This window comes from Copadichromis virginalis, linkage group LG14 (assembly GCF_057382275.1).
Source record: "Copadichromis virginalis isolate Kocher_CV1m ecotype Utaka linkage group LG14, C_Virginalis_male_GT1.1, whole genome shotgun sequence".
NCBI classification, from domain to species: domain Eukaryota; kingdom Metazoa; phylum Chordata; class Actinopteri; order Cichliformes; family Cichlidae; genus Copadichromis; species Copadichromis virginalis.
Genome location: NC_140631.1, coordinates 24,205,334 through 24,218,126, shown reverse-complemented (window position 1 = coordinate 24,218,126; position 12,793 = coordinate 24,205,334). Strand labels below are relative to the sequence as shown.

General features: G+C 40.6%; 1 protein-coding gene across 2 annotated transcripts in view; it reads left to right on the top strand.

Annotated features, from left to right (window-relative positions):
- Positions 1-12,793, top strand: part of grik4 (glutamate receptor, ionotropic, kainate 4) — a 370,076-nt gene that overhangs the window by 183,915 nt on the left and 173,368 nt on the right. For both annotated transcript variants that reach the window (XM_085430050.1, XM_085430049.1), the window contains exon 3: positions 1,599-1,732. In XM_085430050.1, coding sequence (XP_085286176.1) covers positions 1,651-1,732 — 82 coding nt within the window. In that variant the 5' untranslated portion in view covers positions 1,599-1,650. The remainder of the gene's footprint in view (positions 1-1,598; positions 1,733-12,793) is intronic.

The following is a 12,793-nucleotide window of genomic DNA, read 5'->3' as shown; positions in this document are numbered from 1 at the left end:
GTGTAGATTAAATGAAACAACTTTGAAATGAACCGATACTAAGATTTGCATGACACTGACTCAATCTTCAAATCTCCCTCTTTAAATGTTGTCCATCTCTGGTCCAGTTACCCAGCTGAGACACTCTAGATAAGCACGTCCTGTAGTCCAAAGAGTGTCTTCCTGCATCCAGAATAATCACACAGGTGCAAACGCAGGACTGTCAGCTTCCTCCCTTTGAAAATGATATTGTGGCTACATTTGCACCTCTACTGGCTTTGTGCCTGCATAAATATAGAGGACCTTACTCTTTCCAGTCCAGCTGCAATAGCCTTGCTGTCTGCCATCTTCATGCTGTCTGACATTTGGATGCTTTGCCCTCCACGCACCTAACTGGCTTACTCTGTTTGGTAGGATGAGCCGAAAGAAACTTTGCTTGTTTTTTGTTGAAAATAAAGTATTTTACGCAGCTGTAGTGTACTTTATAACAGAAAACAGTCACTGTGGTTGCAGTGACTTTGTCCCTGACCCCCATCCCCCCACCCTAGATCCCCCTTTAAAAAAAACAGAAAGTCTCTTTCTGATCTGGAACATAAAACACTGTCAAAGAGAAGACGCCATCCTCTATCGCTGCGTACCAGAACCACCCACTCCTTTAAGCTTCGTAAATGTCAGCTTGAATAACGTCAGACCTTGATGAAGAGTGAACATCTGAGAATCACTTTAAGAAGGTGTGATGAGGTAAAATAGGGTTAAAAATACCGTCAAACGCATTAATGGTTTACATTTGTGAATCATGTTGAGAATTAATTATGGCATCTGTTGATTTTCTAGTGTTTAGTCTGATAGAGCTGCATGCAGTTAGGTGAGGGAAAATATAAAGAAAATATAGGAAATGGTTGCATCTAAGGGACATTAACTGCACATGGGAAAAACAAATAAAATAGAATAAAATTAGTAGAAATTTAATACTAAAATTATTAAAAATGAAACTATTTCTTAGCTATTACCTACGATAATTCCATTTTGTGCCTCTTGTGGGCAGACTCGCTGGTATGGCAAACCTTTTTAGCAAACAGTTAGTTATTTACGCAGGCGGGAAACAGGGAACAACATTATGATTCATTTGGAGTCATATTGCTGTCCACCTGGGAAATGGAAGTCAAATATATCCCCTTTGATTTTCGGTCCTTTATAACTCCTGATGGAAACAGCTCAGAGGGTTTAATACAGACCCAGAAATTTGGTTCAGGATGCTTCAAGTCACCTTATGTGACTTTTTGCTTCAATACCAGGGAGATAAAAAATGGATTTTATGTTTAAATATATAACAAAACAACAAAGACCTAAAAAAAATTTAAAAAGACTGTTGCCAAGTAATACAGAAAAAACAGCAAAGTCATTAAAACTCCCATAGGCTTAAAATTCACTTAGCTGCAGTCTCGCACTGACACTAATAGATTCCTAGCATGCAATGAGAGATGGCATGAGCAAAACAGAGATGAGGCACTGTATATCCGAAGGCTTATCACTATTCTGCACAGATGTGGCTTGTGTGCGTGTCCAACTTGATGCCTGCTGATGTATAAATGGTGTTCTCTTCTTTGTATATTCTTCAGGTGGCTGTGACAGGGGCACCCCCGGGGCAGGACCCATGAGGAGTCATAGAAGATGCTCACAGCCTGGGCGCTTCTGCTCTTCTTAGCCATGTGGGTGAGAAGCACCTTTGGTGGCCCGCTCTCCTTTCGAATAGGTAAATTGCAAAACATAATGGCTTCCACTCTATACAGTGCATGCTTTTCATTCTACTTGAAATATCAGTGAATGAGTGCATTTAAGTTTTTAATTGTTGAGTGGGAATTGACATTTTGTTGCTTCAGAGCTGTCAGCTCAGATAGCTGGATATCCTAATCTTTGCAGTCTCCACAGTCTCGATAAAACTGGCTGGAGGAATTCAATCACAAATGTTGAAAAGTAGCCATGTTTCCTCACATGTCTGTAACACATGGCCTGAGGTATCAACAGGCTACAAAATTAATGTGTGAATGTGACACAGTCCTAATTGTCTGTAAGATACTACAGAACTACAGTCTATAATCTATAGTTGTTTTACAGTCAGCCACACAACAGTTAATGCACCATAGACTTTCATGACAACATTATAGTTTAAGAGTATCTGGCTGGTACAAACTTAATACTATATACTGTTTACTGTTTGCTGTTGTTTACTGTGTATGCTGTGTACAGTGATACAGTATAGCTTTAAGCAATTAGCCACTAAAGCAAGCTTAGACCCAAAACAAACCTATTATTCTAACTCTGCACATACCCACCCTTCCACCTGCATATTAAACGAAATTTAAGGTGCATAATTAGACGCGTGTCAGCTGACCTATCAGATACATTGATTACCTCTCTGTTTATTGCAGCTCTTTTAAATATTTAACTATAAAAGTAATCTGAGCATAGCAAAAATCTGACTCTTATCCTAATCTTGCCCTTTTTTCACTGTTGTAAGCGGCACTTGCAACTCTGCAACTATTTTGACTGTGACTGTTGGGACTGTTGAACAAACATTTTAAAGCAATTGCTAAAATCTAGCAAAACCACTGCAGTACTGTGGTTCTGGAAATAGTGGCTGATCGGTGGACCAAGACTAGATTTTTCACTGGAGAGTCTGCTTCAAAAGTCACATAAACTGCTAGAGTATGCTGGTAACCGATGGAGGTTGGTCCATCTTGTTATTATTCTCCTACAGTCAGCAGCTCTCTGACTCCCTGTCACTTGCTCCCCGTCTACCAAAAGTGTGATTGACTGTCTCTTCATTTATGTATAGAACCCTTGTCTAAGGTTGGAAACGCTTGTTCGTGTGTGTGTGTGTGTGTGTGTGTTCCTGTCTAGCTATCTTTGTGAGAACCAACAGTCACTTGTGAGGACACACAACCCGGTCCTCACAAATTTGAAGGCATTTAAAGGCCTTTTCTGAGGATCAAAATGTGGTTTTAGTGTCAAGGTTACAATTAGGTTATGGTTAGGTTTAGGGTAAGGGTTAGGGTTAGGCATTCATTTTTAACAGTTAGAGTTAGGGTAAGGAGCTAGGGAAAGCATTATGTCAATGAAGGTCCTCACTAAGATAGCTGAACGGGGTTGTGTGTGTGTGTGCACTACATATAGAAATTAATAGTATTAATAGTGAAACTGAGATAGAGATTCAGAATGACATTGATTCTGCGCCTCCCAAACTGTTCCCTGCTGTGATTTCTCAGTGGTCAGCTTTCAACTGTTCTTTTAACAAGAACACTTGAAAGTGAGATCTGTGTGCAGGTTAGAAGGGTGCAAGTTAATAGCACAGAAGCTGTGTACAAATGGCCATGTGGTTATATTAAGACTATTAAAAAAAGCAAATAAATCCAAAGGGTGCATTAAAAATAAGAGTGCCTCTTTAGATGATGTACAAATGCAATTCTAATTGTTCAGAAGAAAAAAAAAAAGAAAAAAGCTCATGGCTGATAAATGCACATCCTTTCTTGATCTTTTGTCTTTTCCCTTTACTTCTCTTGTGTGTAAAAGTCTTTTTATCTTTCCAGTATTTTGAACCTTGACGAAATGGAATCAGTTCAAACTGTCATTTTTGAGCGCTATCACCATCTCTTATTTTTGAACAAGGCATTTATGTATCACTCACTGTTTTTCTACCCTGTCTGTTCTGTCTCATACAGTAGCTCTGTCACAGCACATCTGCTGTTTGCAGAATTTTTTGCTGGATTGTCACATAATGCCCCAAACCATTTTCTGTATTTTGAAAACAGCAGAGTTTCAGAGTTTACTCTATCAACACAACCAAGAACAAATCATTCCTTGTTTGTGAATATCATCTGAGAAGTAGCTTGCAGCCGCATGCCTTTTCTTTCTCCCAGTTTTCCCTACCACCCTCCACCTGATTGTACCAGCTCCACAGCAGTGGTGGTTTATATTTATCTCAATGTTGCATCGTTGATGGATAATTAGGTGCTTGGCCTGTTTTTGTACATTTCTTCTAATGTCATCTTTGCACAGAACCCCATTCATTGCTAGTTTATTCCAGTACAAGGCATAGATATGCAAAAGTACAAACACACAGCCACATATACACGTTTCACAACCCACAGAGACACACAAACAAACACATAACCCAAAACACCACTACAACTCTGCCATTTGAGCTGCAGGAGATGGTATTTAACATGGCCGTCCCTAGAGTCCTGCCTGGCTGGCATAATGTCACTGTCTGGCCTTCTCTGAATGTGTGAGTGCCAAAAACAACCTCCTGTCCCTCACACATTACCACCAGGACCAGCTAGCAGCCAGCAGCAAGCTCAGTGTAGGTGAACTGAGGAACTTCTCTTTGTGTCTGCCATGTTCTTAGCAAATCCAGGGATTAGGATCTACTTTTGTTTGTATATTAATTAAACCATGTGATGCAAAGTAAGTCTATTTACTTCAATTTTGATAAGGAAACATGTCTTCTGGCATTTTTATTGCTGCCTTGTGGTGGGGAACGAATTATGGGATAAACAATGTTTAAGTTGCAGTGGAGTTGCGATATCAGCCTGGGAAAGTACAAATTGATTTTCCTTCATTGTTCCTTTTAAAAAAAATGAAAGTAATGACAAGTGAAGCCTTAACCAAATAAAAGAAATAAAAGAGGTGAAATCAATCGCCAAAATACAATTATAAAAGAACAAAATGAGAAAACAAGAAGACAAACTGCAAACACTGCCTAAAAATGCTGGTTCACTACCATATGGTGCAGCTTGTTGCTGTGGGTGGTATTCAGCCATTAGTTAAGTGAAAAAGTGTCTCCTGTGTAATTCTGTTCAGCTAATAACTTGGTACTTATGCTTATTTCCAGACAGTCATCTTCTAAACACACATTGCTGTTATGAGCTGGTGTCTTCTTTTTGTAATACTGAGATTTAAAATGTAGAAAAAAAAGAAGAGCTGAGCTATTCAGGTCCAGTGCAACTTCAATTTCAACAAAGTCCCTAAACATCTAGCTGGGTTTATAAAGAAATTTAATCAATGCCTCAATATAACCCATGAATAATGACTGCATACATCAACATAAGGCTTAGCTCATGGACAGTGCTCTTTTTGAGCATAAGTTAAGATGAATGAAATCAAAATGACAAAACTGATCAAATGAAAAGGAACTTACTGAAATAAGCTGAAGTCTCTTTGTGTCTTGAAATGAGAAAGGTCTTTTAATGCTGTCTCTATTATCTACTACCCAGGTAGGACTAATGGGGAAATTATGGTTCAGCAGTGGTGTCATGTGGGCAGTCTGTTGGCAGTCCATGGGCAGCTTTGCACTGCCTTTCTACCTGCAGAGAGTGTCTGTTGTTAGATTGGGGGCAGAGCCAAAAATATGTGGTACAATTTGTCTACAAGCTACTCTTTCTTCTGCTGTTGTTGGTCCATCAGCCAGCTGAGACAGAAGTTCTTACATCTAAAGAGCTGAAGTGAAACCAAGTGAAAAAAGAGTGTCCACTGTAGTCACTGTCTGTGCTTTCTTTTTCTTTTCTTTTTTTTGGGCAAATCTCAGCCTTTCACCAATGCATGGCGAGCACTGTGCAGTTGTGATTTTGGAATATTTTGATGGAGAACTTTAGTGGCAGCTGACCACTTGCCCCAAAAGGTTCTCCTCAGGAAAATACCTCCACGAACAGACACAACCAAGGTACCATAAATTAAGCATTACAGTGCATAGCGCTTATCTGAAATCCAAAGGAATGGCTTGACACACTTCTACACATCTTCTATGATAATATCATTGGCTATACCATTTTAAAGACCATCCTGTATCTCCCTGGCTTGGCCTACCATCAGTGGTTCTTCAGAATCTTTTCTTCTAGTTCAAAAACCAATCAGGATTTCCCAGCACTAAGAACTAGTCCTCACAGTTCAGGGCCAGGATGTCTTTGTTGTGGTCTGTCACCATCACAGAGCAAAACCGTTACACGATTAGAGGCAGTAATCTCACCAGGAAGAGGCAAACACACTTCCTGTGCATAAGGTCGTGTCGCACATAAACCAACCTTACAGCAGCCCCGAGAACATAATGTGAAACAGCTCTAAATGATTAAAAACGGGTTTTAGTAGCTCTGTCTTTCACGTGGATTTCGCTACAATTAGAGCAATATTCAACAACACTACCAACATTGTCTTGCCCTGCAGAGACTCTCCATTCTGGCTGGTTTAATAGGAGAATATGAAAGCAAATTATCCGCTCCTCATACATGAACATGCGACATAAACAGTATTTTTTATATATGCTCACTTTTTTTTATTGGTGCTTTATTTTATTAAGTCACTTTGCATTATATGAAAAAAAGTATTAAGCCACACTTAAGGTATTTTCAGAGCCATTGCTACAGGTGTATGAAATGAAGAGCATCTAGCTATATAGATGCTCTTTACAAACATTTTTGAAACAGTAGGTCATTATAAAGTGCTCACTGACACTGAGCATGGTATAATAACATGCCACCATTGCAATCATTGCATTGTATGTAAAAGTAGCTGACGATCTGCTGGATCTAACTGCTTCTCTGGCATTAATATCAGCACAAACACTGCGCTGGGAGCTTCATGGCATTAGTTTCCATGCTTGAGCAGTTCCTGTAGGTGTACTACAGGAGTACTATATGTACACTGTACTCTTTTATGATGTGGTTTTCTGAGGTGGCAGCATCTCTGCTGGGGACAGGAAGAGACTGAACAGGCTGATCCGGAGGACCATCTCTGTTCTAGGATGCCCACTGCACCCAGTGGAGGTGGTGAGAGACAGGAGAATGGTGGCTAAGCTATCATCCCTTCTGGACAACATCTCCCACCCCATGCAGGAGACTCTCAGCACTGAGCGGCTCCTTCAGTGCCAGGCTCACGATGTGGGACAGAGAGATTTTGCAGGTCTTTCCTCTCCACTGCTGTCAGACTCTACAACAAAGACTTTGCAACTGACCAAACACACACATCCACATCCACACATGTGCAATAGCAATAACACTAAGTGCAATACTCTTTTTCTGACAACCTTATATTTTACTCAGTTGCATATAGCATTTGCATTCTATTTTTATTCTATTGTATATACTATTTAATTTTATTATATTCTATTGAGTACAGTATCTTATTCCTATCATCTTATCCTATTCCAGTGTTTTTCTAATTTTTGCTATGTAACTATGCACTGATCACGTTCTGCTGTAACAAAACAAATTTTTTACGTGTGGGACTAATAAAGGTTATCTTATCTTATCTTATTATATATAGGGAGCCCAGTACTTTTTTCCATATAGTGTATTTTAACTTTGTGTTATTGCACTGCAAAACCAGTAAGCAATTTGTATAATTGATTGTCTTTGAAGGTAATTTCAGGGATTGCATAGCTTGTCAATAAACAGCTTGAACAGCTGTTTATTGACTATGTTATGCAATGGCTGGCAGGGGGATGTATGAAAAATAGATATCTCACTCCCTGACATTTAATTGAATCATCGGTTTCTTATTATATATGTTCTCGAGGATAACTCAAGAGGCAAGATATCTGTTTTGTTGGCTTTATTCACACATTTGTTATTATTTTGTCAAAGTGCAATAGAAAGAAAAAGAGAGAACGACGACAATGTTCCCCACCATCTTCCTTCAGCTGTCCCAATGATCCCCAAGTCATCAGTGATCAGCTGGGATATGTAATCCCTCATGCATTTTGTATGTGTCTGGTGGTCTCCTCCCAGTTGTACATGTCCAGAGGGAAAGACCAAACGGCAACTTTAACAGATGCCTGAAAGTTATTAATTTGATGCTTCGAGAGGCAGCAGTTTAGTACTGCGGTTAACCCAGGTATTAAACATGCTTAGCACATTCTCATTAAGATTTGCTTTCAGTTTAGCTTATTCAAAACATCTAAATAACATATGGATATGTACGTATAGGGGAAAAAACGATCCATTTGAGTGAGTGTTTTTAAATGTTATCGTCTGTCAGTGCAAAGCACACCAGTAACAAAAATACCAGCAGTTTTTAAAATCCAGAAAATGGTGTAATGGCTCTACTTCTAGCTTGGTACTCATAGATCTGCTTTGCCAGATAATCAGATAATAGCAAACATTTTTCTATGTGCGTTTGTTACTGAAGTTTCTCAGTTCCAAGCATTAAATAAAACAATGTTTTCAATTAAACTCTTAAGAAGACAGCTGGAATTCTTGTTTAGCTGACAATCAACTGATTTATGTAAATAATCTTCAATCAAATTTGAATCATTATTAAGACAACTTAATGTCATTATCAGAGAAAATGAAACTTCATAGATAGTAATAACGAAATACTCACATATGCTGCCCTAAAGTTGCTGCTGTCCTCACAGTTAATGCATGAGATCCAGTCTGAGGAGTGTTGAACATAAAATGTTCAGATTTCTTACATTACTCCTAAAACACTTACAGAGCATCCCGGACTACTGAGGGGGCAGCAACAGGAGTATCTCCACAGGAAGAACTCAAATCGAATCTTTGTCTGCTTCTTTTTTTTTTTTTTCAGGTTACAGGTTTTTTTTATTGGTTTGGCACAGTTTTCACAAGCAATTGGTACATTTTCAAAACTCTTAGTACTTATATCACAACAGATCATCATAAGTGCACCTTTTTCAAACATTTCAGCATATTTGCAATTGTGTTAGTACAACACACATAATGACAAAATATCCTTTTCACTACACAAAATAAGTGTTTCATCTAAATAAATGTTTCATTCACAGTTACTGCCTTTCATAATGTTATCACTATCAAATTTTTGATTTGCATCTCTTATTATTCAGTTTAATACATTTGTCTATCATTTAATTGAGACTTTGCACTGTTCAAATATGGAGCAGGTTAGACTCGTAGGGAGAGGAAACCTTCATCGAAGAGGTGGTGGTGCTCCTCGACAGAGAGGTGGTCTTCAGAGAAATGTAGGCAGAAGACAACGCACCATGATCTCTAATGAAGTCCGGGCCATCATTGTTTTGTTTTTTTTTTGTTTTTTTTGGTTTTTTTTGGCCTGTCCCGTTTGGCTCTTTTGCCATCAGAATTGTTGTCTAAAGGCAAAGAAAGATGCCCAACGGATTTACTTTACCAAACTGACCATCCCAGCCTTGCCGTAATGGTCCATTTGATTCACCTTTTATTGTTTATTTTATTTTCACTTACTGAATACGGGACAGACTTGACTGGGGGAAAGAAGGGGAGAAAGAAAGAGGGAAAGAGAAACAGCTGAGAAGAGGGACGGGGGAGAAGGGCAAAAGACAAAAACCAACAGAACGGGCAGAGAAAAAAAATGCATATATCAATCACCTGGATCACCTGCTGAGAAAGAAAAAAGAAAGCAAGCAGAAGAGAACAAGAGTAATAGAATAAACAACATCACAATGATATATGGGAATATGACAGTAAATACTAAATATTAAACATTATTGTGCAGCACATAAGATCAACAGAACACAGTGTGCTTTGAGGTAGGAGCCAAAAAGGGTGTAGTTTGTGGGTGTGATCACCCGTGTGTACACCTGTGAGCATGGACGCGTTTGTTTTTTGTTTTTTTTAAAAGGTTCCTTCATGTAATAATCTGCTAGAGGGTGTGGGGGGGCCACAGCCCCGTCCTCCAGGGCGTGAAGCAGGTGTGGAGGAGATCAAAACTCCAGACATCCAGAGGCCCCCAGAACACAAGAGACCAAGGAAGACCAACAGAGGGGCAGCTGCGCCACTGTCCCGGAAAGAGCTGAGGAGAGTCCCAGATGAGGGCTCACTCAGCAGCCGCGGAGCAGAAGCCAGGGGGAGTTGCAGTGATGCGCCCGTGAGCTCCGCCGGCAGCCAGCTGCGCCTGAGTGACCGAGCCCCAGGTCGAGAGGCACCCCACCTGGGGCACCCCACCTCCGAAGTGGCCCGAGCGAGCCCCAGGCTCCAGGCCCCGATAAGCGGCCGCCAAGGAGTGAGCCGGTGTGTACCTGGACGCCCATCCCCGGACACAAAGAACCACCAACGCACCGATGTCTGAGGGGGTCCGCCACTGGCAGGGGAAGTGGTGGTAGGGGGAGATAGGCCTCCAAACCTTGGAGGGCCTGAGATGTCCCCAGAGAGGTGGCGCCTGACACCCAACCTGACATATAGACACAGACATACAGGCACACACAGATACAAACATCCATTCCCACCCTCATGCTCTCATATGCACTTACTCCACACTCAACCAACGTGGAGACAGACATAAAGAGACGTTGTACACACGATCACACTTCCCAAGCGTACTCTACAAACCGGGTCTAGGTGCCCCCGCCCCTGGAGGGGGGAACTGCACCCAGACCCAGGTGGTGTTTCCCTTTTCCCTGCGGTGGGGGGAGGCAGACCGCCCCGACTCCGCAGCAGCAGGAAGGCTCCACACTCCAGACCGCAGTCGGACGGCCAACTCCTCCTCCTAGCCCCCCTGCTCCAGCAGGTCGCAGAGAACGGGGTTGAGAGAAGACTCCAAACCTCCCTCCACCCGCTCATTGTAATGTTGATGCATGTGTGTTCTAAGGTGCATTTAAAACCCAGGAGGCTTTGCCAGATAATCAGATAATAGCAAACATTTTTCTATGTGCGTTTGTTACTGAAGTTTCTCAGTTCCAAGCATTAAATAAAACAATGTTTTCAATTAAACTCTTAAGAAGACAGCTGGAATTCTTGTTTAGCTGACAATCAACTGATTTATGTAAATAATCTTCAATCAAATTTGAATCATTATTAAGACAACTTAATGTCATTATCAGAGAAAATGAAACTTCATAGATAGTAATAACGAAATACTCACATATGCTGCCCTAAAGTTGCTGCTGTCCTCACAGTTAATGCATGAGATCCAGTCTGAGGAGTGTTGAACATAAAATGTTCAGATTTTTTACATTACTCCTAAAACACTTACAGAGCATCCCGGACTACTGAGGGGGCAGCAACAGGAGTATCTCCACAGGAAGAACTCAAATCGAATCTTTGTCTGCTTCTTTGCTCTCTTTTCCGAAGTCAGTGGGAGAACACGATAGAGGATTCTCGGTGGGGTAAATTAAATTGGTTTTTCTTTCCCAGCAGCAGAGTCTGACCCTGCACCATCTACCTGGCAGGCTGGCATCATGCGAGCTCTTAGTGAGGAATAGTTTGTTGTGAGATAAATGTATTGAATACAAAATGTGCTGTCATCATTAAATGTTTAATAAGGAATACCGCATCCTATATGGGCTCAGTCATGTAGGTCTAGAGACCCGTGGTAACCACTGGTTGCTAGGGAAAAATGTGTATTTACCCAACATGCAGGATGTTGCTTGTTGTCGCTGGGTGTCAAAGATGATGCTGCAACAAAAACCTCCTTGTGATTGCTTTGGTTTCTATGGTTGCCCGTACTTTGTATAGAGACTTGCCTACTAACACTCACCAGCTACTTATTAAGCAGATGTCAAACTGTAGAAAAGGCAAGGCAAGTTTATTTATATAGCACAATTCAACAGCATGATTCAAAGTGCTTTATAGAGACATTAAAAAAACAAAAACAAATAAAAAGCATGATTTAAAATGGAAAGGAACAGTAGATAAAATCATTAGTTAAGATGTAAGTTTTGAAATTTAAGCTTAACAGTAAAACAGTGTGGATTTGGTGCTTTATTCAAATGCAGCTGAGAACAGGTGAAGCTTCAACCTGGATTTAAATAAACTGAGTGTTTCAGCTGATCTGAGGCTTTCTGGGAGTTTGTTCCAGATATAAGGAGCATAAAAGCTGAATGCATCTTCTCCGTGTCTGGTTCTGACTCTGGGAACTGATAAAAGACCGGATCAAGATGACCTGAGGGATCTGGAAGGTTCATACTGGGTCAGGAGGTCACTGATGTATTTTGGTCCTAAACCATTCAGAGCTTTATAGACCAGCATCAGAACTTTAAAGTCTATCCTCTGACGGACAGGCAGCCAATGTAAAGACCTCAGAGCTGGACTGATGTGGTCCACTTTTCTGGTCTTAGTGAGGACTCGAGCAGCAGAGTTCTGAATGAGCTGTAGTTGTCTGACTGACTTTTTAGGTAGACCTGTAAAGATGCTGTTACAGTAATCAAGCCTACTAAAGATGAATGCATGGACTAGTTTTTCCAGGTCCTGTTGAGACATCAGATCTTTTATCCTTGAAATATTCTTGAGGTGATAGTAAGCTGATTTTGTTATTGTCTTAATGTGTTTTTCTAAGTTTAGGTCTGCGTCCATCACTACACCCAAATTTGCAACACAAAGCAGAAACAAAGACTATTCACCTCCAAAATAAAAGTATTGGAATATGTTGGTTTCAGTGGCAGAAGGCAGAAGTTTTACTCTGAAGGGGAGAAAAACTACATACATACTACTTACTACTTACTTACATATTTTCTACTCGAGCACTCAAAGCACCTTATACAACATGTCTTATTCACACCCATTCAAATAAAGACTTTTTTTCTATGCTTAAGAGCTTTCTATCGTCCACCCACAATCAAAGAGCAACTTAGGGTTACTATCTTGCCCAAAGATATTTGGCATGCAGACTAGAGCAGCCAGGGATGGAACCATCAACCATCACATTAGTAGATGGCCTCCTGAGCTACAACCACCCCAACATTCTCAACTTACACTTTGCATTGCACTTTCTCAAGTTTCACCATCACTGATGGTTAGTCACCAAGTGTTTGTGGACAAGTGGGTGTTTTTCATGTAACCAAAACAGTTGAAAAGAGGTTTTTGATGCAGCA